General features: G+C 37.4%; 1 protein-coding gene across 2 annotated transcripts in view; it reads right to left on the minus strand.

Annotated features, from left to right (window-relative positions):
* Positions 1-995: 995 nt before the first annotated feature.
* The window catches only part of LOC5577360, a 28,227-nt gene continuing 1,265 nt past the window's right edge, over positions 996-27,957 (minus strand). For both annotated transcript variants that reach the window (XM_001656388.2, XM_001656389.2), the window contains 2 exons: positions 1,861-1,981; positions 996-1,641 (listed from right to left, as the gene is read on the minus strand). In XM_001656388.2, coding sequence (XP_001656438.1) covers positions 1,446-1,641; positions 1,861-1,981 — 317 coding nt within the window. In that variant the 3' untranslated portion in view covers positions 996-1,445. The remainder of the gene's footprint in view (positions 1,642-1,860; positions 1,982-27,957) is intronic.

A 27,957-nucleotide genomic window follows, 5' to 3' on the forward strand; every position in this document is an offset into this window, starting at 1 on the left:
AAGTACAGTTAAAAATGAAATCATAATATTAAAGCTTCAGTCATATGAAAATTGATGGCTTTAGAATAGAAGAAAAAAAAATATTAGAATTAGAAAGAGGGAAAACCCCTTTTAGTGATTTTCTTTGAAATCGATGATCTCAAAAGGGCACAAAACCTCTTTATCTTCTCTAATGTTATGAAAAAAAAAACTTGAAACTAAAGGATCCACCAGATATGATCCATATCAGAGCCAAAATCTTGAGAAAGAGTTTCAGTGAACAAAAATGGGGGATGATAAAGGAGTTCAAAGGTGGGAGTAGTTCTCGATATTGTGAAAGGAAAATAAATAAAACGCAAAACAGTATCAAACACCATAACGAATATCATTGAAAATATTGTATAAAATTTTAATCATAGGAAGTGATCTAATTCCAAAAAGAAAAGATCGAAGATCATTAAAGGTATTCTAGAAAATAATGCTAAAAGTTAAGTACTGAAATTTATTGACTGAAGTTTGAGTATACTGTCAAATTTGCCTCAGCCTAGGCTTATAAAAACGGCTGTTGAAAACAAAAGCAGTAAAACTTAGCAACAAGAAAAATGAAAATATGTGTTTTTTTTTTCTTGGTAAAATGAGCTTTTCATAAAAACAATTACTCGTTTATTCTCTTTTTCATTATGGTTTTCTATTTTATCAAATAAGGCTAGATAGTGAGGAAAACTGTCATTGTTTTCTATTGAAATTATTATTAAAATAATACAAAAAAAAAATCTGTTCCATCTAAGTTGCATTCTGGACTCTATTTACCCATTGTGAATAAAAGATAGGATGGATGTTTTTCATTGTGTTGCGCTTCATGCAAAAATTTGGAATAATCATATAAAAAGGGTGAGAGAAGTTTGTCATAGTTGGCTGGGATGACCCTAAATGGTTAATCGGATCTTTATATCAATTTAAGAGAAATTACGATGTACAGGGACAAGTATTTCGGATCAAATAGGTTCAAAAACAGATTTAGTGAAAAATGAGAACTTTATTTATAAAATCTGTACTTTTTCATGTGACAAAACAAAATTAAGTATTAGCAACATCGAGAAAAAGACTGTTTGAGTATAATCAATTTGTCCATATTCGGCGAAAATCGGCAAACTGCGCAATCTTCGCGCCAACAGTTTGGTAACGAAATATTGTGTTTTAAAATAGTACTTTTCTGATAAATACATATTTCTAATATCACATACTTGACTAATAGGTATATGGTGTGTTCCTTGTTCGATAATACACTTTTTTGCGCCATTTGTTGAGATTAGCCTTAATAGTCTACGTCCGGTATCGGTACAAATAATAAAAAAAAAACGGAAGAATACCGAACCAAGTGTGACGCTCTTGAGGTTGGGTGTTCAATACTCTATTTTGTTGTTCTCATGTTGGTCGTTTCAGGATTTAATTTCGGGTGTCCCAGCTTAGTTCTTCTTGTCGTCTTCCGGAGCAGCTTCCGGGCCCTTGACGTCTGGGTATTCCAGTTTCACGCCTGGCTCGCAGGTGAACTTCGGGCAGCAGTACGGGAACGGGGCGGTCTTGTTGGTCTTGTCCGTATCCAGCTTGCACTTGTCGTTGGCCAGTGGCAGTGGTCCGCAATCTTCAACCAGTTCCAGCAGTCTGTGGGAAAAGGAATTGATCAGTATATTGAATAATGGTTGATCGTATCTTCAATATATCATGGAGTTTTGTAAAGCAGAGGTTTATGCAACGACATTGAAAGATGGAAGCAGCACTACTGCAAACACCTGAATAAGAATCTAGTAATTTCAAGTTCAACATGAAGTTTCGAAAATAAAGTTGAAGTTTTATGATATTTAAAAGAATAATTTTACTTACTGAGATGGGTTAGTTTCCGAAACTACGCAGGTCGAACGTCCACAGAATGGAGCCAGATCCCAGGACTTTCCAGGTTCGATGGTGGCACAACGAGTAGAGGCGAAGCACATTCCGGGGAAATCTGTAAATGGAAGAAAAGAACGGAAAATAACATTACTTGTTCGAAGTAACAAAAAAATTCACTTTTTTGGTGAGCTCAGTTGAAATTTATTCTATATTAATTGGATCATCAAGCACATGATGTAACCGAAGCATGGAGCGTTGTGAGTTATGGCTTCCAGGTAAAAGCAAAACTGGTAAGGTGACCGCCAATAAAGCTAAATTGATGTCAGACTTGCAAGACCGCTTAACCCGCAGCGCATGATCGAACCGTATTTAGTTGGAGATGGTGCGTGGTAAGTTTCGTCGCCTTTAGCCCACACGTAGGATCCGTTTTGCGACCGCCCAAAGCAAGCTTCAGAGCGAGACACATATTATGGCACATTATGCAATTGTCGATACAAAAGGCACCACAGTGCAAATATGACACCGAGAGCGAAAGGAGTCGAAGAAACTGGTTTCAAGAGGACTTTATGCAGTTGTTATAATAATGCCGTGCATTGTAACGGAGATGCGCGAGTGAACACGGCAAAAAAGGACGCGATTACTTCATTGCACCCAATTCGCTGATCTGGATGGATTTGGCTTACGCAAGTGGTAGACGAGCTGGAGAAATGCACTAAAGTAGCTCAACTTACGTAAAGTGTAATTTAATCTGGTTGCGTGTTAGTGGAGGCCTGAACACTATTTTGATAGGGTCATAAATTAACTTCAATAGTAGCTGTCTAGTCAACGTAATAAGAGACATATTGGAAGATTATTGATGCAATACATACTCATAGTAATTACATGAAGTAAACTTTATGAAATCTAAATAGAGCTTGTTGAAACACATTGTTTGTGGACAACCTGGGTCTACCATATACAATCTGGACAAAAGGTCTTGATATATATGAACATGATTTGTTATCGCTAGAATTTCAAATTCAATGCATACTTGAAAACTTTTGAAATATATAACTGCGTATCTTGATAGACTCATGCATTCAAGTTGGATCAGTTACTGAGTTCAATGGGTTTCTTCTTTCAAGGGCGATTTCCAGGCCCAGAGAGCGTAAACATGAAATTGGGGGCGAAAAATCTAGACACAAGGGTGAAAATGATGATGAAAAATTAATTGAAAACAATCACTTTTTTTTTTTCAATTCATTTATTTGGTAGGCTCATTTGTTTTCTAAAAACTCTACGGAGCCGAATATCTTACAGAACAATTTGTTATTCTAAAAAAATCATACTAAATTATCAATAGCGGGTCTTGCGAGCGACCTTGGTTTTTGGCCCGGCACCTGTACTGGAACCTGAACCAGAACGTGAAGCCGCAAACTCGGCCCGCCGTTGGGTTGCTTTTGAGTTCAGCATCGCCTCGTGGATTGCTTTGGCCACTTCTCCCAGTTTTTCCATACTTTCTTTCCGCCGGCGCTCTTTTTCCGAATCAGCTCCTGTGTCACATACGGATTGCTCTATCTGTTCCGTTTCTAATTCTTCCGTGGATTGGTCGATGTACTCTTCTTCTTCTTCCTCTTCTTCAAGTACTTCGATTATGTCCTCCTCCAATGCTTCCGACATCTCCAATGCTTTTGATGTACTTGCTTCTCCAGACACAACGTCAGCATATGAACAAGTTCCAGAATTTCCATGTTTCCTCTTATCCTTGTTGTTTCGGCTTTGCCGTTGTGGGCAAGAGTCCCTGCGGTGTCCCAATTCTCGACACAGGAAACACGTGTCCTTCAGACCTTCATAGAAAATCCTCCCTTTCCTATGACCAACATCGATTGATGATGGAATATTCGTTTTAACGACCATGTACACTCCACGCACTCCTGTTTACATGTGGTCGAGGCCAAGGTCCGACGGAAACTTCTCTCGGACCACATACTCAATAGTACCAAACTGTCCGAGCACTGACGACAAACTATCGTCCGGCAGTTCAGGTGGCAAATCAAACACACGGACGTATTGTGTATTTGCACTCGCTGTCGACATCCTCACCGTTACTGCTTTACCGTTCGCATAAACGAATTGCCGTGGATCCACATTCTTGCGCAGCGATTCCGTCATAGCCTCTTTCGACGTAAATTTGATGAACAGCGAACGGTCTTGCGCTGTTTTATACGCAGTTTCCATTGACATCAAGTCCGTGTCCAGCTGCTTTAGGAAAGTTGCTACTTCCACCCATGATGGTTGTGGACAACCCACCGGAAAGCGAAACTGAACGGTATTGATTACTTTTTCACTCATGCTGTTTGTACAGCACAAAAAACACCGCGATAGGTGTAGCAACAGTGAACGACCGTGAAACAAAGCGCACTTGGAAACTCTTCTGATAATAACGAGAAACCGATCATGAGGGAACACAATTACTTGCGTCCGTGCTCGACGACGGCAACGATAGAACTGAAAAAAAACAATCACTAATAAACACGTGGAGACCATTGTAATCGTTATGAAAGATGTTTGTTAAGCTCGAATTTGAATTAATGAATGTTAACATCTATTCACCCGAGAACCGTGTTTCTGGTTACCTATTTAACTGTTTTGTTTTGATTCCGCATTTCGATCCACAGCGTTCCATTTCACTTTACTCCGTTCCACGAGCTAAATGACGTTTAAATATTTTTTTTTAATCTGAACGATGTGCAAATTAGCGGGGTACAAATTTTAAAAAGTGTTCAGATTAAATGGGGTCAAACCAACGGTGGTACACGATATTATGTATCCGGTAGAAATCAAGACCAACATTTATTTATAATTATTGTTTTCTCGGGCCCCGTGCGTCGCAGCTAGTATGTGAATAGTGCGCTGTGTTCATAAAAATCGTAAGAATGCAGCGCCACACTAAAAAGCTGATTTCAAAATCGCGCGAGTTGAGGCGCGTCGCGAGTCTCACTGGCGCGATCCGGTTTGGTGGCGGTGCGACAATATTAAGATAAGATATGTAGAATGTTTGATTCCATTTGAAATTACAGTAATGTATAAAGCTACATGTAGAAATATATGGTAAAAGCTGTACATGAAAATCCAAGCCATGAAGAAATTTTTGGATTCTATTAGGGGTTGAATTCTGAGAAAATTGAGAGTATCTCTCACTTATCGCTCTCTGTAACAATCATGATCCGCAACACATCATGGGAGTCCGTTCATCTTCTATTGCTACAGCGCTGATTATATCGGGGGATATCAGTGTATGCTGAAACTCATCTAAACAAGCTTCAAACCTGGGGGCACTATTGCTATGGAATGCTCAGGGATTGTTTATCATACCAGTAAAGTAAAACACCTACCCCCAATGGTAAATGAGCGGGAGAAATGAGTTTTATCATCGCTCTCTGTTTGAGGCTCTCCTTTGTTGCTGCTAATTTATCAAGCTTGCTACAACTTGCGAAACATTGCCGATCATGGACCTATACAGATTCCATTAAAAACAAGAATTATCATTGAGGTGTTTGAATAGAAATAATAAACCATAGAAGAATAATGTCGCTGGTGTTCCCTTTGTTCTCGCTCAGAAACATGTTGAGTATATAAGTGTCAAACTGCATACATTTTCGCGTTGACATTTATAGCCCTGCCTATCTCCGCCAGCAAAAGATGTTCCTACTGCGACGCCAGCGACATTCTTCTTCTATGGTTTATTACTTCTATTGGTGTTTGTCATGGAAAAGTTCCTGAGCGAATATCTGGTAGAATTATCGATGGTATTTTAGGAAATTTCTCTGGGGGAAACGAGGAACCAGTTTTTGAAGGAATCTCTGACAAAATTATTGTAATAAAAAATCCATGGAAAAATCTCTGGACGATTATTTTCCAAATAACGTGGAGATATCACTGGAATAACTTATTCAAAACATTTTAAAGAAATTTCTGAATCAATACTTTAATCAATGAAGGATTTCTTTCCACATAACATCCTTGAAAAATTAAATAGCATGTAAAATAGTTCTTGGATGAATTCTAAGATGAACTCCTCCAGAAATTCATAATGAAATTGCTGGAGATATTCCGGGGGAATGTTTTTCATGTTTTTGAACGAATCATCACTGGATTGTTCTTCACAAGGGACGCTGAAAGAATTTATTAAAAATTGATGAAATAATTTATGAATCTCTAGACCCATTCCTGCTGAAACTCCCGAAAAAAAAAACAGAAATCTTAGGTGAAATTGCTTGACGAATTACTAATTACGTGATGAAACTCTTGATCAAAATACAGTAAAATTCATGAATATATCTTTTGAAAACTATTGGGGAAATTCATGGAGAAATATTTGAACCATTTCTTGGTGGAACTCCATGAGAATTTTCTAATGAAATTCCCCAAGGAATCCTGTAGACGAGAGTCCGTTAAATCAATACTGAACAAATTCTCCTAGAAATTCTTGGAATCCCTGTGAATCAAGAGCGTTACCTAGTGGAATTTATAGGATATCCCTGTCGGAATAATTTAAAATATTTTTTAAGTTTTATAAATTAATATCATGGAGAAATTCTTAGATGAATATCTAAAGACATCGTCGGAGTGATTCTAGTTGATATCCGTGAAAAAATCCAGGAGGAACAACAAATTCTTGAAGAAATCATTTTTTGAGAATCTCTGTAGGAATTCCTAAAGCAATTTCGTGATTTATTTTATTTATTTATTTATTACATTACGGCTTTGTTTTAATATTTTATGGTTTTAACATTGTCAACTATTAATTTCCCAAGACATTTAAAACTTTGATTTAAATTATTGGCTAAACTTTTTACAAATAATGTCTTATACACATATGGGTTGAAGATATTTTTAGTTGACAGATATACATAAAACTCAGCTGAAAAACCGAATTCAATACTAAACCATTTGCGCCGCGGATCGTTAAAGTGTTTGATCTATTGATGACGTCGGTTGCTCCTGCGTGGGCGAGTGATTAAGACTTGTTCAGCGTACAATGTGATTATCGAATTATTTCGCGATTCTGATTAGGCGTGATATCGCATCACTAACCATTAATGACTCCCAGATCTTTACCTCATCCCACTAACCCAATATCCTTTCCATGACAACTGTGGAGATGCAGAGGTATACTCGGTCTTAAGTAACAACGGTTGTCTAACTAACATTCCTTCCCTACCCCGATGACCGTAAGGACGTGGCCGGCTCCGTTATTGACTTTTAAAATTTGAGTTCTCGATTTGTGCACATTGAAGAATGGTAAGCTAATCCCCAGTCCCATTCATCAATTCCCTGCGCAATTTCGATTGTTCTGGTCAATCACGGAGTAGCAACTACGAATTGTACGGTCATCTATGATCATGCTCATGAGGGTGATAGTCCGAAATAGTTTGGAAAACACTGCAATACACGATCATAGTAATGCCATGAAGTAAAGTTCATGAACCCTAGATATACATTTAATAAATTAAATTGTTATTAAACAATTTGCGTCATCCAAAAACTTCCTGAATTATAATCTAAAAATCTACGAGCTTGATTGGTTTACATTTCTGCACGCAGTATACGACCATAGGACTCATATTTCCATGTTGGATCAATTGTTGAGATAAATGAGCGTTTACATATTCATCCAATAACTTCCTGGAGTATAGGTCTTTACATCTACGTGTAATATTGATAGACTATTGACGCAATATGTGGGCTTCGTGGCCGTGCGTAGCAGCATCAATCGTTTAGGCGTATTGTGAGTGCCACGAAGTGTGGGTTCGATTCCCGCTCGTGTCGGTGGAAACTTTTCGTCAAACGAAAAAAAAACATCACAGGGCTACTGTGTGTTCCGTGTTGTCCGTTGCCTAATGTTCGTGATGTTCAGCCTTTGGCTGAAAACGGTGTGAATTGTCTTTAAAAAATATACGCTCCAAGTAATTCAATGAAGTGAATCACATCACATGACGCGTCATTACATTGACAATTTGAGTCTTCAAAAAAGTTCCTGGAAGATGTAAAATTTTGTATTTGTTTAAGAATTTTGTATTCAGTACATGTTCAGAAAGGTTGGAAGAACTTGACTGCTTATTCCAGGGAATACATATCATTGCAAAACTCGTCTTGAATATTGCAAAACCCAAAAAAGTTTAGAATCACCGATAGGCAGAAGTTGCTTTTGTAGTGATTTTAAACTTTGCAGTGAGTGTTGCAATAATCGGTGGAGCTACTCCATACTTTTGGTAGATACGTAGTTTTCGACAGTATACTCATGCTTTTAAGCTGGAGGAATTGGATTGAGTTCAAGGGGTATTCTTTTGCATTCAATAATTTCCTGGAATTAAGGTTATTAGAGCTAAGTACGTTATAAGTGACATAATGATATATTATGAATGAAGTACATGCTCATTGCTCGCAGTAATTGAAAGAAGAAAACTTGGATATAATGTGGTGGGATTTGATGGGTAGACAACTATGATCATATCATAAATCTTAAAATGCATTCTTAGAAAGAATTGGGGAATTTGCGTACGCAACAGAAGTTCTACATCATCATAGAAATGTATTGTATGGAATCTACTAGAGTAATGGTCGATTGTTCGAAAGCGCTATGACAGAATATAAAACGCATTGGCCGTTTCCGATACAACATGGTCAAGTTTGAAGGTCTGGCTTTCGGCTTCTAGTAGTTCCAATGATCTGAAATTTTCACCACATTCACAAATAACATGAATTTTACTCAAATCACAATGTGTATTAGAAACACCTTTTTTTTAATTATTGAATATTTGTCATTCTACAAAAAAATGGCTTAACTCAATTAAATTGCTTAATTTTGCAGAAAGATATATTGCTCTGCATATTAGGCTTTATATATTACATAGTTTGGGCTTCGTGGCCGTGCGGTTAGCGGCGTCAGTCGTTCAGGTGTATTGTGCTACGAGGTGTGGGTCCCGCTTCAGTCGGTAGAATCTTTTCATCAAACGAAAAATTCATCATTCGTGTTGTACATTTTATAAACGGCCAATGTGTACTTCATTCTGTCCAGTAAATTCGTGTATTTAAGCTGGATGAATTTTTGACTTCGACGGGCATGCTTTTTTCATCCAAGTTTTACTAATTTTGCATGAATTTGTATAATTCTCGAAAACTTATTCATACAGACTCAAGTCAAAAAAGTATACAAACTTACTTTATCGATCCTACGTGTTAAGCAGGCGGAATTCTACACGTACCGCTCTGTACCAACTCAACTTTTCACTTTTAGAACGTTTAATTTCCGGATTTACAAAACGACGAAAGTAAGATTTTCAACTTTCGCAACCTAACCACTACTTTCGCCGCCCCACTGTATGGAGAGACAAAGTGACTTAACCACGAATCAAAACAAAACACTACTTGAGCCGATTTTACACTGGTAGAAAAACGTCGAAAGTAACTGAATGAAACGGCTTATCATTTTCTTATAATTATTTTTGTGGGAAATAATAGAATCTACCTAGTTTTTGAACGTGAGCTGAGTGTATGCAAAATTTAAGCGAAGATCACGGCAAAAAAATGCTAAAAAAGTGATTCATTTTAAAACAGTTTTAGAAGATAGATTGTGATTTTTCCTAATTAATTTTCTCAAAACCGTATAAAAGTTACTTACGTCGATTTGAAAAAGTAATCGAGAATTATACCATTACAAAATATAGGCTTCCCACAAATCTCCTAAAATCGTGATATATCGAGTGTAGTTAAAAAGTTTAACACAGTTTAATTCCATGTTAAAACATAGCTGTCCGGATTTTGATCCAAAGTGTCCGGATTTATCGACATGCTTTGCCGCATGTGTCCGGATTTAAAGACAAGAAGTGCTTCATTATTTTTAATATTTCTATAGCAAAATCTCAAATTTCTTCGAAAAATTGATCATGTTTGCTATTTTAATTTTAAAGACACTTTATGTGATGTTTGATCCTGCCAATTTTTTCTAGATTTAGTTTTCAATTATCAAACGTTTAATTTTCAAAAATAAGCTTTATTTTATGAGGATTTAATACAAGAAATTTCTTCAAAATACTTTCTTTATTATTGAAAAGACAAAAGTTCGAACAAATATTGTCGGCATGGTCAAACAAAAATCAGGTGAATTCTCATAGACTGCTGAGAATAATTTTAATTCATGAGAAAGATCACAAAAAATATTCAGCAGATCAGCAGAGGGGCATATTGATGTCTTATATAATTTCAGATAGGATTCTCCAAATTTGGGAAGTATTCTTATAAAATGTAGGACAATATTGTCACAGAATCCGTAGTAAGATTTCATAGGATTTTCGCCGTCACCGAATCCGGGACATAATTCTGGGAAATGTTTTCAAACAATCTCTGAATTTCTTACTTGATCGACAAATTTCACAAAATCCTGGACAGAATTCTTCCAAATCCGGTACTTAATTTTATAGAAAATCGTTTTTCAAATAATACTAGATGAGATTCTGATAAAATTCAATGAATATTTGTGACTGAATTCTGATAATATGTTTTAAAATGTCCTGGACAAGCGTTAGTTAGTATTACTTCGTTAGACAGAGCAAGAATTTAATACTGCTTTAGTGTTCGATACATAGCTTTTGTGACAAATCGGCATTGAAGCGGAGAAATGCGCATTTTAAAATGATGAGTTTTTCTTAGCTGTTCTTGTATTGTTCTATTCGGCAGCTCACGAATGACGATAATTTCGTAAGCATTCATTTTCATTGGTAATTAAACTTATGTAATATAATATTTTTGTGAAAGACAAGTTTTACATGGAAGATTATATTTCAAGGAATATGTTGAGTATATTGAAGATAACTCTTGTTCCATAGATGAATTGTAACAGAGACGATAAGTTGGAGCTGCCGAAAATACCCTCACGGTGCAACAGCCACCATTTACCCTAGTTAGTATCAGGCCATAGTAAATATCTGTTTTCAGTCTCTTCAAAAGAAATGTTGTCACTTTAATTGATTTTAAAAAAAGTTTTGAAATTGTTGCGTTATACAAAATCGGTTTGGCCCACGAATTAAAATGGTTGGGCAGGCCTGTCCTAAGATCTGATTTATATGAATGGTTAAGGGGCTGTGCCATATTTGAAAACTATCAGTAGACCGCTTGTTTTTTTTTTTTGCGTTTATTAGCAAACGTTGTTGAAAAATGTGTTGTTTATGCAAAACTTGTCCATTCACAGCTAGATCTTCTGACTATATTTTTTGGACGCTATTCACACCACGGAAGAAATGACTAGATCTAAAACTGAATCAAATTCAATCGTGCATCGCGTCAATTAACATCAATGGTTGAAAAACTGTGCGATCTTATGTATCACGGGAAAACAATAATTTGTTCACGTTCCAAACTGAGCTCTGTTGGTGATGACTCAAAACCTAATAGCATAGTAGAGACATTGGGCAGTTTTAATCTTGATTTTTTTTTCACACAATTCTCTTCACGTGAGAAAAGAGGGCATCTGGCTATCTGGAAAGAAGTATATTAAACGATATTGTATGTTACACCGGTGACTCCCTTCTGGAAGGAAGAACTGGTGCTGGTGTATATTTTCGTGGACTAAGGCTGCATCCGTTTTTTAGTCCGAAATGTAGTATCCTGCTCAAAACGTTGACTGATCATTGCTGACTCAACTACATAATGGAAATATTAAAATCTTACTGTTTCATCTGTTTGTTATTGTTGTGAATCCAATTTTAAAACTCCATATCATATGATATGTAACTGTCCAGTTTTTAAGTTTAAAACGTATTCATCATGAAATTGTCAAATGCAAACTCATTTCATCAATCCCTATAACTTACTTTAAAGATTTCCTGAAAAAGGACTACCCTTTGGCTTATTCAATCGTAAACAAGATTCCAGGTTTTATCATTGGCTTAAAGCTGACTTGACCCCAGAAATTAGACAATAAACCGCAATAAAACCTGAATAAATACTAGGTCACAGTATATAATGTTTAAATTATGAAATAATGAAGAAAATACATGATACGTAAGAATTCAGCTTTTAAACTCGAAATCAGAAACTATAAAGGAGGTTATAGCGGAGTTTCCAATCTCTTTTCATGAGTGTTGAATGTTACCCTAACTCAGTTAACCTAAAAACTGATCAATGACCAAAGCTCTATTTTTTCTTGCAATCTTGAACTAAACCTCCTGAATATTAAAACATTGTATTTAAATCAAAAGCTTTAGCTGCCGTCATTTGTTTGTCCGACATTTGAAGGTCAGTACTTAACATTGAAAATATGGCCATTCAACCGATAACCGACATACCTATTTCATTAGAAAAGCAATTTTTCGGCAACTCTGAGTAATAACTTCCATAAATAGCACACCTTCAATGGAGTGCAACCACAATCAACGGTCATTGTTACTCCAGTTGGGCAAGTTTTATGGCCCACCTAACGTATGGACCAGTCATTGGTATATCCAATACACCTTTTTTTTCGCTTCACAGGTTTCTATCGCGTATTTGTTAATTGCCTGCGTACACTTTGCGATCCATCACCGCACACAGTTCGGGTGACAATTTTTAACAAGTGTGCTAAACGATTAGTCATTGGTGGGTGGTAATTCTAGAAAACATATTTACAGCTAGAAATCAATATCGTGCGACCTTTTAGTTTTTTTTTTTTTTTTTAAACTTTATTTGAGTGTATTTTAACGCACGAGGGCTAGTTCTACACTACCTTTTAGTTCTTGGAAACTCTCTTAAGGCTGATTTCAGTGTGAAAGTTTATTACCCAAAAACTTTCAAGTTCGTTTGACAGCATTAATTAAACTATTCAGAGTCAACAACCTAAATTCCAAAATGCAAATGAATTTTGCTTTCTGCGTTCTTTGAACTCTGAATAGCGGTTCCATACATGGTTCGCAATGTTCCGGGTAGCAGACCGTAAATTTGCGTATCTGGTTCGCCATTGTTGTGCCGTTGTCATGTTCCGGTGCCACTGTCAATACATGGCGGGTAGACCTTCCCGTTCTTTGATGTCTATCTTTTGTGTCAGCGTGTTTTTTCTATGCTGTCGATGATCAATTTATATGCTAACATGCGAGCTTTCGCCTACCATATGTACATTATTCCTTTTTTTTGTTAATTAAATTTAGAATGGTTGCTTAAAATGCCGTATCGAATTACGGAATATATAGGACATTCGAGTTTCGCAGTTATATTAATCTCTAATTTATTATATCGCATGATGACACAACCATCTATCACAACCAATAAAATAAAAATAGAGTTAATAGTTAGCACACGTTTATTAAACATGGGCTCCTGGAAGTCCATTTTTCGTTATAGCAAATTTCACAGGGCCTTATTGGCTTTAATTTAATTGTTAACGTTACGTAAACTCATTGGTAAGAATCCATGACATTCTGCTGACAGCAGAAGCGATAGCCATTATCTACTAGTCGATAGATACTGCTCAGAGACAAAAGAGGAACAGTTGGTTTGATGAGGTGATGCGCGACGAAGTTGATGTAAGATCCCTGACTGTAAAAGCGACTCTCCAGTTTAAAAATCTGGATGAGGTCACCGATGCAGTGGTGGTCTCGGCTGCCCTCAAAGAGTAGTTGTGACGTAGCCAGTAAGGCCATTAGAAAGGGCCCGCAGAGCACCCAGGTGGCGGCGATCCGGCTGTCGGTTGCAGAGGCCAACAAAGCAAAGAACTTTGGCATACTTAAGGAAGGCTGGTCGGTTTGCCGGCTGAGCATACAACAGCCTCCTGAAGTTTGCTTCAAGTGTTTCGGGAAGGACCATAAGTCGTGGAATTGCAATAGATAGAGGTAAGATATCCAGAAAATGCGGCACCGAAGGTCATAGGGCAAGCGATTGTAAGCAAACCGCTAAGTGCCTAATATGTGTCGACAGAGCAGAAAACGGACACCTAACGAGCGGACCCAAATGTCCGGGCACAAGCGGAGTATCAAAGCGCTAAAACGGAAGTAACACAGTTAAATTTAAACAAATGAGATTCAGCTCAGCAGTTGCTTTGGCAGTCAGTCTCGGAAACCAAGACTGACGTGGTGTTATTATCGGACCCATACCGCATACCAGCCAACAACGGGAACTGGGTGGCGGATAGGTCTCATCAGCTAGCAGCTTTAGGGACGACAGGACGATACTCAATCCCAGGAGTAGTCTCTATCTCAAATGACGGTAGTTTCGGTAGTTTTTGCGATAGCAAAAATCAACGGCGTATTCTATTGCAGTTGTTACGCGCCCCCAAGGTGGTCGATTGAGGAATTTTCCTACATGGTCGCCAAGATGATAGCCGAACTAGCTAATCGGCAGCCAGTGATAGCTGGTGACTTTAATGCATACACAGTTCGAACGAAACGTGTAAATTTCTGAGACATATAATGCACATAATTGGAGCGTGCAATATCATGGATATTTACATGATATGTCATGTGAACTTCAATTATATGTCATGTAATCCAGCAGGATCCTGTGTGATTACATGACATATAACATTTTTTTACATGACTTCAGACCTAAATTTAAATGACGTCATGTTTGCATCGCATAAATAAAGTTTAAATGACGTGTAATCTTCATTATTGTTAACTGTGTAGGCAGTAGAGTGGGGTAGTCGCTGCACCAACCAAAGAGGCCAACTATTGTTGGAATCCCTGGCCACATTAAGAGCAGGCAAATGTGGGTACAGTAAGAAGCTTCCGCAGAAATGGTGCTGAATCGATTATCGACGTGACGTTTTGTAGTCCTAACCTTTTAGGTACCATGAACTGGTGCGTTGATGTCGCTTATACTCATAGCGATCATCAATCGATTCGCTATCGGCAGGAGGCAGTGCAATGTAACTCGACTCAAGACCGAGGTTGGAAAACAGCGCGCTTCAATGGCGAAGTATTCACTGAAGCTCTGAGGCGCGAACGGAACACTCTGGAGCTAAACGGTGAAGAGCTAGTTGCTGTGATATCATGAGCGTGTGATGCTTCCATGCCGAGAAAAGCCCCTCCTAGAGTGAACAGGCCGCTGGTGTACTGGGGGTTCGAATCAATTACAAATCTTCGAGCAATCTGCCTTCGGGATAGACGAAGAAGGCAACGCGCACGCACAGAAGCGCAAAGAGAAGAACAAGGTGCAGCATTTAGAGAGGCGAAGTTAGCTCTCAAAAAGAAAATCAAGAGTCGAAAACGGGCATGCTTTAATAGTCTATGCCAGAGTGCCAATTCGAGTACGTGAGGTGACGCCTACATAGTGGTAATGGCTAAGACCAAAGATGCCATGGTACCCCAGGAGAAGTCGCCTGAGTTGCTGCGATCGATTATCGATGTACTCTTCCCGCATCATTCCACAAGCAGATGAAGGAGAAGAAGTGGCGAGGGTGACTAACGAAGAGCTGACAGAAGTCGTGACATCATTCGCGTCAAACATGGCATCGGGACCCGATGGTACCCCGAATGTTTCCTCAAAAGCGGCAGTGAATGCGGATCCGGACATGTTCAGAATCACGATGCATAGATCAAAGAATCTTCCCGGATGTATGGAAGCGACAGAAATTGGTGTTACCACCAAAGACGGGGAAGCCACCAGGTGACCCGTCGGCGTATACGGAAGGTGCGGAATACGTATACGGAAGGCGCGGACGGTCTGTCCAACAACCAGTTTGGATTCAGGAAAGGTAAATTTACTCTGGACGCTATCCAGTCGGTCGTTCTGACTGCTGAGGTGGAAATCGCGCATAAAAGAAGCGTTTGTCACTCTGGATGTGAAGAATGCGTTCAACAGAGCAAGCTGGAAGGCGCCCAAAGATACCGGTGCAGTTGTGTAAGCTAAGCTTCTAAAAAGCTATGGTGAGATTATACTGTGTGATACAGTAGAATGACGTACTGAGGCTACCCCTTCCGACGGGTTTTAAGATTATTGGCTCCGCCGACGACATCACCCTAGTGATCTATGGCGAATCAACGGTTGACAGCAGCACACTCTATCTCCATAGTTCAGGAATAGACGAGGTCTAGGAAACTAGGACTGGCCCATCACAAGACTGAGGTGATGGTGGTCAACAATCGTAAGTCCGACTAACGGGTGCTTTTCTTGGTAGGTGGTTGCACTATAGAGTCCAAGCGATCCCTTAGGCATCTTTGGATAATGATCGATGACAAGCGGCATCCCCACACTCCCTGAGTTACCTTCTCAGGGGTCTGATTGCAGATTTTCCCCTTGTAAAAAAATGAGTACAATCGTGATGTTGGTAGTGAAGTGAAATTTTATTTATTGACAAGCTTATGCCTGCTTTGGGCTGCTTACGTTGTACGAATGCCGGAAAAGCGAAAAGCAGAAATACTTTTCAGAATACATAATGGACTGGAAGCAATTGGATCAGAACCTAGCCGAGGGAAAAAGGATTATCAATTTGGTGTAGATTCAAAATAGCGCATTGTGGACCATCATCTATTACCTTTCAAGCAAGTAAGTGGCACGTGCTAAAATGCTAAAATCAAAGTAAACCATGGATCCAGGACTGATAGATTACTGTGATTTCATATCGTTTGATCAGCGACCACGAATAAACTGTTATTTGAAATTCAATCTTGCACATCAGTGTTCTCAAACCATATGCTTATTACTAGTAGGTAGGCAGGCTGATTGAGATAATTGCTAATTTAATTTATTCCTCAGCACGATGGATGGATCACACAATCGTCTCGAAGCAGTACATCATAAGCCCAGCCTCTAGTGTGTTTGCACAATGGAACGATGAGAGAGAAGGGCCACCAGCATGCTAATTTGCCGGTGGATTTTCTTATGGCTGCATTGTATTCTACCGGTTCCCGGAATCGGAAAGGTAAAAATTATATAATTATTTGTTTGCAAAGGTAAGAGATCGTGACGCGTCTTAGAAGTTTCCTATCACGTCATGCATAATCATCGTGCACAATTATATCGCGTTAAGCTCCGACGAGATTTCCCTTTCATTAGCCAGCGTTGCGCTCTAACTAGATTCGGTTTCCCTTTCCGCTGGTCAACCGCCGCTAGTGAATGTCTGAATCTAAGTAGGCACTGACCGGTTCGGCGGTGATTCATTCGCCATAAAACATTCACCCGATCGCTTCTGGCATGCTATGTTGTAGAGGAGGTTGTTTTCCGGCTCAGACTGATTGTCGTGAAAAAATGACTTTGATTTCGTCCGAACGCGCACAATTGTTTTATTTTCAATGTTAATTAATTCCGCGATTTCTGTCCACAGATTAACAAACCGTTTCACAGCGCTCAGCGGCAACCTTGAACGCCAACTCCGGTGCAACGGTGTTGATGAGTGACCGACTAGACTCAAAACCGGTAGACTGATACTCCCTCTGGTGAAGGTTGGATCAGGTCTGAGTCAGAGATGTCGTAATTTATGAGGGGATCTATTTGTTCGAGCAGATTCGATTGGAATTTCTTGGCTGAGCCGTTTTTCAGCCTCGAAACGGATATTTTGAAAATGTCACACTACAGGTAATTTATCACTCGTTGTGACCATGCGTTTTTCCTTTTTAGGTGAGTAGGCAGTAGAGACTGGCGAATTAATATGGAAATGAGGCTGGGGTAAAATGCATTCTTCCATTAATCATGCCATTTTGTCAAGCGGAAAAGTAAATGGGCTGCAGCGCCTTCTTGGTTTTGGGAACCAAATTAATGAATTGATGAAAATATATGTGGTTTATGTTGAGAAGAATAGTTTCTCCATTGATGTTGTTTTGTACATCAAGAACTCCTCGATACTTTTCTTCTTCTGCTTAATATGACATCGCAATTGAAACAAAGCATGCTTTCTATATAAATTCGGTATTATCACCACTTCATTAAAGACAGTATCCGTGTCTTTGAATTAGACGTAGTAGGCCAATCTGTAGGATATCTGTTCTGTCCAAAACATGATTGTATTTGCCAAGTTTTTGCTTTGGCTAACACGAACTCGAATAAATATTCAAACTGACTTATCTTAAAAAAAAAAAGCAACCGACACGTTACTGCCGAAGATGCATCGAGGCCAAATCCCGAATTTTCAAGAGCACAATTCTAGGGAACCAGACCAGTGAGTTAAATTTTCAGCACAAACAGTTGTCTGGTTCTCTAGATTCGTGCTCTTGAAAATTCGAGGTTTGGCTTCGATGCAACTTCACCTTAAAAATGACCTACTATACTATCGATTGATTTCTACTTGTTTCAAGTTCTACAAATCGTTCTAGAGTTAGATCTTGAAGTATTGAATCAAGTTTCTCCACCTATAAATGATATGATGGTTTATGAATTCGAACCTTTTGTTGCCTCGTCTAGTTTTTTGAACAGGTAATGGTTGGTCAAGGTAAAATTAATCCACCTTTGTTCAAGTATTTCAAAAACTGTGAATACCTCGTCTCGTGACAATTTCCGCATAAGGCCAACGCAACCTTTTCACAAGTCATCCAAATATGTAAATGTGGGCCCCAAGCTGCGGCATTGCGGTGCAAACTATCGCGTCCACCTCTCCGAGCGGTCAAGTTCACTAAACGGTCAACATGGTGCATGGTAAATTGCATTTGAAACGGTAAGTACGGCCGTGCCGTATGTATGACGAACTAAAGTTTGAACCAACGGAACGGAACGAATACCGACCACAGTAGCGTGCGTCACACAGTAGATACAGTAGATAGATGGCAGGGAATAAGTTAATTATACCACCAACGTATCACGGCCGGAATTGACCGGAAGGGGGTTGAAATTTTTCTCGAAATAATTATTGGACTTCTTGATACATCGACATCGTCTCATTAAATTACGCTGTTTGATCAGCCTTGAAGGCTGATCATAGTTTTAAGACAGTCTTTATATTTATATGTTAAGCTCCAATGCTATCAGCGATACAAACAACAGTTAATGAAGTTAACAGAACTGTAACGATCTGTAATTATATAAAATCATAGAATTTTTCCATAATATTTAGAAAAGGTATAGGGAAACATATGTATTTTTCTCAGTTTCGTTCTTTTTGTCATGGAAGATTTTCGTTAGCCAAATCGTCTGACATTTTGTATTAAGTCGCGCTGTTGTGCAAAGAATTATTAAATGTTGTTATCTTTACTACAGTGGCTTTTCGCCCCTGAGGCAAGTTCACCGCTATAAAATTGTGTACAGATGCAAATTTTCTGCTCAATACATTTTTCAAAACCCCCTATGACGAAGAGAACACAGCTGCCGAAAATACAACAGGTCACCCTAGTTTAATAATTTACCAAGTTTAGGTGTTTTTTCGGAAAGGAAATTTTAAAAGTGGTCAGAATTATGTCCTCTTTTCCCCCTTTTCAAGAGGAACTTGAGATGTATGGATTATGTCCATAAGTAGGGATATTCAAGGTAAAACCGACACCCCTTTGATTTTTTATTTTTTGAGCAGATTTGCATGCAGTTTTTACTACATCCTATCTTTACTTGTAAAATGTTGAGTTTAGAATGACATAAAAACATAAAAAAATATTGGACAACATAGAGAAAACGGCAGTTGCACAATTTCATTGTCATTCTTAAATAATTTCAAGTGTAAATTTTGTAAATTTATTTCGTAGATACAATTCGAAGGATAATTAGGTTTCTGGTTTTTCACTTTCATTTGAGGTTAAATCGATACCTTTTATTGCTTCATAATCTAACTTCAGGCAATCTTTCTTATCAGAAGATTTTCTTTGTAATTCATGTATGTCTTGTTTTCCGAATTCCAAAATGAAGGTCATGGATAGGAAACTTGTTAAAATGCAAAATATGATACTATATGAAGCCGATCAACGAGCGGATCTGCGTATTCAGGATGCGGGGCAAGTTCTTCAACTACATCCTCATCAACGTCTATGCACCGACAAATAACAAACCCGATCACATGAAGGATGCATTTTACGAATGTCTCGACAAGACCTATAGAGAATTCCCAAAACACGACGTGAAAATTGTCATCGGCAACTCTAATGGTCAGGTCGAAAGAGACCAGGGGCAAGACATCTTTGATCACACATAATTTGATTAGTAGTATTAGGAGATATTGACCCCTCTACCGGCAGCTTCATTTTTTACCGCTAAAAATATATTCAAATCGCGATAACTATTTTGTTTCTCAATATTTTTGCACCATTCTTTCAAAAGTTCTTTTAGTTTCTGAATATGTGTCGATATTGATAATTGGTCATCTCGATCCGGAGATATTCCAAAATTCCTTGCGGTAAAAAATGAAGCTGCCGGTAGAGGAGTTAATATTACGGTTGTAAAGAAATTTTTCCATTTTACGGTAGCTGCAGAGTCACTTCTTCCGCAGGCTTTGGAATCATTCTATCATTTAAGCAAAACATTCAATCATAGTATGCTTGATAGAGAAAACGCTATGAATAATAACAACAAACAACAATCATCAAGACGGTCTCCAAGGTATCATTAGAGCCTACTGATGATTTATCAGTGCAAATCAGTGATGTGACAGCTGCGGTAGCTTTCCGTTGAACCGTAGAACGGAAAGTTTTCTTTAAAATTGCAATACCAATATCAATCTAAAATAATCATTCATTATGGATCAATGCACGAGTTCACTATTTGACGTTTGAGCGGTGCCGTGTTATTTACGTGACCATGGGAACGAGCGAACGTCAAATTAGTAAACTCGTACATTGGTCCATTGTGAGAAAATCAAATGTTGACAGTTTCGTTATTATTTGGTTGTACAAATGAAATGTTTTCAGAAATTGACATTAATAAATATGAAATGAACAAGCTGCGCATATGAAGGTTTTGTGTCATTAACATTACCAAATTGACCTATGCACATCAGCTCAACTTCAAATTTTCAAGAGCACGGATCTGGAAAACCAAACATGATGACCAATCGATTAGGTTTTCAGCTCAAACCATTATTTGAGTTTGGAAAATTTGCCAAAGCAGTAGCAAGAACACGCCCTATCGTGTTATTAATTTTAAACAAGTTTACGTCATTTACGGTGAATGAAACCAACTTTAATCAATTTATTGAAGGTTTTAAATTTTGTTTTCTTATCAAATGTAGGCTTTTGTGTATTTAATTTAGGCGACAAATTTCATGGACTCTAAAATAATTTATAATGTTTAAATTTCACACAGCGATCGAAATTTCTTTTGTCTCTTCACAAACCTCGACCCATACAAATTTAGTGTGAAACTTACTCATCGACTGTGTATAATTTATTAAATAAAAAAATATGCTGTTCTCAGATAAAACGAAAATCTAATATTTCTAAAAACTTATTACAACTAGAAAACTTGTTTTACAGCGGCTAGAAATCAGAAACAAAGATCTCGAATGAAATGAATCATTGTCTAAACATCTAAAGACAGATTTTAAGAAGTAACTTACCAGATCGAAAATAAAAAAAAATGTGTTATAGAGTGTTGAATTGAACCGTTTGTCGGATAAACTTCTATACTGCCCTTTTTCGCATATCTGTCCCATATGTATCGGAAATCAGTTTGAACATGGGATAGTTGTACAAAGAGCGAACGTTCTGACAACATATCTTTGTGAATCAATAAAATGTTTCATATGTGGTGTCGAATAAACGAAATGGAATCAAATCGAAAGAAAAACAAATCTTATGAGAGGAACTTTCTGAGTGTTGAAGTCCTTCGCTCATCATACCTTGAACTTCTGATATGAAGTTCGTAGTAAGTAAAAGGGAGTTCTAATCCATCAAGTTGTCCCTTGTCGCTTGTGCATACCTCACTCAAGAAATCACGTTTCGAAATGCAACCTTTGATATGAGTTGATCGTTTTTTTTTTTTTTGTCGTCTGTAGATTGCAAAATCGTGCACAGCACTTATCAACTCACTGGACTGCCCCGGCTGCCCTGAATCGAAATTAAATAATATGGAAACCTCTCGATCGAAAAACTAGGACTTGATCTTGTCGGGCCTGGTTCGGTATTGAACACTTTGTCTCAACAGCCTTAATTAATGGAAAGATCTAGAGAACGCCATGCAACCGGTTTATTTAGTTTAGCGTACGGCGGCGCGCCGTGGAGATTGCGACCAAAGATTGCACAGTCAGCAAGCCGCATTTTTTCTACTAGGGGGACTAGGGGCATAATGGACACCCCATCAATCTCCGAGAATATACATATATCATCAAAATGTTATACACTGTTTGAAATATTTATTGTATATGAACTGTTTGAAGGTATGACAGTTTATGTTTGCCTAATGTGCCCGTTATGCCCTTAATCCCCCTAGGTACCTCTACAGAGGTGGTGGCCGTTCCACTGAACCGAGTCTGTTGTCTCCCTCCTTTCTGCAAAAGCTGCCTTTGACAGATTTGATAATTTATAACGATTACCATGTCCTAATAGCGTCAATACACACAGCAGCGTAAGGGGGAGTAGACAACAGAGTGTCGGCTCCGAAGGCTAACTCTTCAAACGAGTGACACACTAATAAGTCCTGCGTGCGTTTCGTTTGTCTCCGCGAACAGCCAAACCTTGCAGTTTGATGTGAATTGTACAACCTAGCCCATATGTACCTACTCTACACTACTGACTGTGCACTCGAGTAAAGTATTAACGTGCATGACTGATTGCGTGGAACACACTTCACTGACCGTAGATGTTCAATTTGTACATTCCGAATTGCATTATGCTGAAGTTTACCCTACCGACTGGGTTTGGTTAGGGGGGTTCAGACCGGCTGACGCGGGGCAGATGGACCTTCAGTTGCGATCTTCTTAGAAAAATATTATTATTATTCTCTCTTTATTATAGTGGCTTTTCACCCTTGCGCGATTTCGCCTCTCATACCCAGAAAATAGTTTATTATAGTTATTGTAGGATAACTGCTGTATAGCTATCTTACGTGTCATATTCAGCATATTCACAATGGGCCTATGCACGTGTTCACTATAGACCAATCCAGTTGCCTGCGTAGTAGTGCAATGTTGACAAAATTTTCTTTGTTTGCTGTGAGAACTGTCACAACATTGCTTTTGTTTGCTGTGAGAATCCAAATATAAACATAATTGCTGCAAAACAACCACTTCCTTGTTGGCCTGCTGTTGACCGAAATGTCAATAACGTCAAACAAACATCGATACGTTTTCACTCTGAGGAAATCGACTTGTGTAAGATTGATTGTGCGTTGGTGTTCGTAGCAGTTTACTTGGGGACCTCTATTTGACGTTTTAGCGGTGCCGTGTTATTTAGGTGGCCATGGCAACTAGTGAATTTGGCACCGCTCAAATGTCAAATTAGTGAACTCGTACATCGGTCCATGAACCTATGCACGGTTCACTAATTTGACGTTTGAGCGGTACCGAATTCACTCGTTTCCATGGTCACATAAATAACACGGCACCGCTCAAATGTCAACGAGTGAACTCGTGCATTGGTCCATAGGCGATTAATTCTTCAACTTCTTCTTGGCACACTTCTTTCTCACTGGGACAGAGCCTGCTTCTTAGCTTAGCAGGCGATTAGAACCTCATTTTGATTCGTTTTTTGTCATACATATGTATCTTCATCTAACAAAAATGCAAAAATAAGAAACAAAGCATATTGCGCTTCAGCCCTTTGTTTTCTGTAAGATGACCATAGGAGCACTAGATTTTTTTTTTTAAATAAGTGACAGCGATCAATAAAATCTTTAGCAATCTTATGCTTCTTCTTCTTCTTGGCATTACATCCTTACTGAAACAAAGCCTACTTCTCAGCTTAATGACAGTTTAGCAATTCCACAGTTATTAACTGAGAGCTTTCTTTGATAAATGTGCCATTTTCGTATCCGTATATCGTGTGGTAAGTACGGTAATACTTCATGCCCAGGGAAATTTCTATTTCGAAAAAATCCTGGGCTGACCGGAAATTTAGCCCGCGAGCGACTTCAAAAGCTTATTTACGAATTTCATGCAAACGATCTTTATACACAGCTTTTTGCATGAAACGTTAAACTATGAAGGTCATCTACATCCTTCCCCTTTCACAGTTAGCAAAGTGGAGTTCTAAACGCGTCTTGGTTCAAATTGTTGTCTGAGTAATGGGTCCATTAATCTGAAGATTCGATTGGTAAAAATCCCATTGAAAGGCACCCAAGCCACCAGATATAAGAATTCCCTAAAATAGATTTCACATGCATTTTCTATAGGAATGACTCCCATTTTTTTATCTCGCAAGTAGGAATTAGATAGAAATTCCCCTGAAATTGTCTACGGATCCATGTAGAGACCTATCCAGTTTTCGATTTTCCCTTCAGGTAATTTTAAGTCTTCAAGAAGTTTTTCCAGAAACTCCTTAATGTAATATATCGAATTGATTGCTTGAAAAACAGAAGCCATGAGTTCATAAGTTCCACATCAAAATTTATTAAGAGATTCCTCCGTAAGCTATTCCAATGATTTTTTTTTTCTGAATTCCACTTGATTTTTTTTAAGAGTTCAACTATCAATAGATCAAATATTCCAAAAGGTGGCTTCAAATAATTTCCTTTATATCCATTCAGGAATTTAACTCTGAATTCCTTTAAAAGGTTATCAAAGGATATTGTCAATGCATTCAAATAATCGATTCAAGATTTTTCAAGAAACTCTTACAAATTTCTTCTATATATTTTTTTTTTTGAGGTGTACTCAAGATATTTCCTAAAACATTACTGTTGGTCGTTTTGCTGGAGCTCTGCCAAACATTTTCCATGGATTCTATAAAAAAATGTTCACCGAGCCCTTTCCTGGGAATTTTTTTTAGAGATTTTTAATGAAATGAAACAAGGAAATTATCATATTTTTTCAGAGATATCTTTGAGAAAAACTGAGAATTTATTTTTCAGATCGCCAATATTCCTACATGTGTTTATCATATAAGAATTTCTTCACGGATTTCTTTAGAAACCTCTCTAAAATAGTAAGAATAAATTCCTCAATTTTTTCAAAAGGTAATTTGAGGAAATTCCCCCAGATTTTCATATACAGATTTTAAATTTAAATTTCTTAAGAATGCTCCACAAATGCATACATGAGTTTCTCATATAATTCCTCCTATGAATACTCCAGATTTTTATTTTCACGAGCTCCTCCAAGGAGCTATAAAAAAATCTAAGAATATGTTTCTGGAAGAGAAACATGTTGAAGCCAAGGAGAGATCCTTGTTTTTTCGAAGTAACTCTTGAATATTCTGAAATCTCATCAAGAATTATCGAAGAACTTTTTAAAGAACTGCAGGAAGGATTGTAGAAATATCTGACAAAATAAAAAAATGCCTTTCTGCAGGAATTTTTATTGATTTTTTTAACCCCTTTACCGGTTCAAAAATATTGAAAAACAAAAAGATTATAACGTTTTGAATATTTATTTTGCAGTAAAAAATGAAGCTGCCGGTAGAGGGGTCAATAATGCTCAAAAATATATACAGCATAAATTCCTACACAAACTGCAATTGTTGAAGGTACTCTGCAAACTTCTTCAAACTCAAAAGGTATTTCTGCAGGAATTTCTACTAAAACTATTAAAAATAAATAACTTTGAATTGGAAATTTCTGGAAGAACTTTTGAAAGAGATCTTGGAGAAGTTCTAACTGATATTTCTGAAACAGTAATATATACAAAAAAAAGTCAGGAATATATAAAAATTGAATTGAATTGAAAAATTGAATTTACTTAGGAATTAAAGAAAAGAAAATAATAAAGTGATGATAAATATATATACATATATAATTCTTAAAGCGGAATTCCGGGTTCATCTTTTGACGGAGTTCGAGAGGCAACGCATGAAAAATTTTTTAAAAATGAGTATATTTATAAGTTTTAGCTTTATAGTTGTGTACTATGAACACTGCTGTCGAGAGGTTTTTATTTGAACCAGAGATAACGGCTCCCAACATCTAAATAAATAAATGAATTTTATGTCTCAGTCAGCGAACTTTTTCCCATTTTTACTCTAATAATCATCATCATTCAAGAAGCAATGTATCCACTTGCTTTAAAATCGTCTTGGATCAATTTGAGTTAAAAAACATTGAATTGACGTACCGAGCATCATAAAACGAATAACTCGATTGTGAAGGGACCATCAAGTTGTATAGAATCAAGATGAATAACACGTTGCGGTAGTCGGGGTAGTTTAGGCGTGTTCTCAACTCAAAGAAAAATAAATAAATGATGTTAAAAAAAACTGCCCATATTGCTCCGCAAGGTTTGTTCAAATTTCTTTTTTTTTTTTTCAATGATCATGCTATAATGTTCTTTAAACCTAATCTTTTTGCACGGAGTGTTTATAAATATCACAAACGTTCAAAGGGTGCTTAAAAATAATTGAATTTTTAGGTTATGTGAGATAATTTCACAAACAAAAATAGGGTGCTTATTACACCCCATCGGTATAAAAGCTGACTCGAGAAATTACAAATTTAGAAAAATCATTCATTTATTCGTGAGCTTTAGTGAAAATTGAAATTTAGTACGTTTATTCGTGAACTTAAGTAGAAAATTGAAATTATGCGGAACTCGCGTATTGAGAAATCCGAACATTCCATAATATATTCTGTACTTTTATCGACTTTCCCTTAAGGTGGACAAACTGTCCCACTTTACCTTATATCATTCCTGAGCTTCAATTATTTTGGGAAAATTTTAAAATAGTTATTTAATGTCGAAAATAGGAAAATTTTCTAACAGAAGAATGACACATTTACTTACGTAACACTTTTTGAAGCCTTACAAAAAATTTGGTCACGCTGAAATGAGTTGTCAACCTTTATTTGACTTATTCATACAGTTGAATAAAAGAATTCATAAAATTTATCAGCATTTGAAAATGATTTGATTTTTTTCTAGAAAATATCCTAGAGAGATGAAGGAAGCATCGGGAACATCGTTGACTTTTTGTTTTTCATACCTAGCACATAGAAGAATATTCAGAGTGCATTGAATAATTGAAAAATTGGAACAAAAAGTTCTCGGAATTCACAGAACAATTAATTTTTGTCTAAATATTGAAAACTTGATTCAAATTTTATACTAATTTGTTAAAGGTAACGAACATTATTATTACTTCACTTTGTTTCATAAATATGAGTTCAAGAATGAAAAATGCCCCGTTACGCTTCCAACATAGGAACCCTCAAACCCTCAAGAATGGAGAAAAACTTCGAAAAATTAGCACATCACTGTTTTAGATACGCTAAAACATAGCTCGACTCCTTAGTGCCAGAGTCTCCATCATGCATAGCGCTTCAATGGACACGTTAACAATCGCACCCAACGACGAACTGCAATCAAGTTGGATTCCATCTGTTGTTTCTTCACTGGATGGAAAGCAATGTTTCATCTCCTCCGCACATTGTTGCAGTTCCAACCCGCCACTTATATCGCGTTCATGCGTTCAATTAAAAAAAACGTTTGCACTAACCGCAGTTTCGCAAAAATTGCGCGGTGAATCCCGGATAAAAAATATAGTACAATATCATAATACGTATTGTAACAGTGCCATTTAAAACATTAAAAATATAACACAGTATATTGTAAATATTACAATACAATTACATTGCAATATATCGTTTTAAACAATTCACTGTAGGGTATATGAGGTTTTTACAATATAACGTAGGGGTTGTTAACCCGTAATGCCCAGCAAAAAGAAAAAGTTTAAATGTCTATTATTTCGACAATTCTTGATGGGTGGTCTTCGCTTTAGCTCGAATTGAATTGTCTGGATGTCTTGTTTATTTTTGTGAACCATTAGAGATTTTGGAAATATCCACCAGTTTTTAGTTGTTCTGGTGAGTCACTGTGTCAGATCGTGTAAAAATGACCCCAATTTCCTTTTTGATAAACTTTTACTCAACTATTTAGTATAAATCCGACTCCAATTCAACTTGTTTTCGTAGTTTCGATAACGAATGTCATGTGAGAACTAAATTAGACACTGATTCCAGATTTGGCTTTTTTCGATTATTTATGGGACATCCTTGGAACCGGCCCAAAATCGGTACCACCTAGATGACAGGCCCAGTGACTTAGTTGTGAATCATGTTTTTTACAACATGGGGAAATTACGAACTTAG

The sequence above is a fragment of the Aedes aegypti genome, chromosome 3, assembly GCF_002204515.2.
Source record: "Aedes aegypti strain LVP_AGWG chromosome 3, AaegL5.0 Primary Assembly, whole genome shotgun sequence".
Taxonomy (NCBI): Eukaryota; Metazoa; Arthropoda; class Insecta; order Diptera; family Culicidae; genus Aedes; species Aedes aegypti.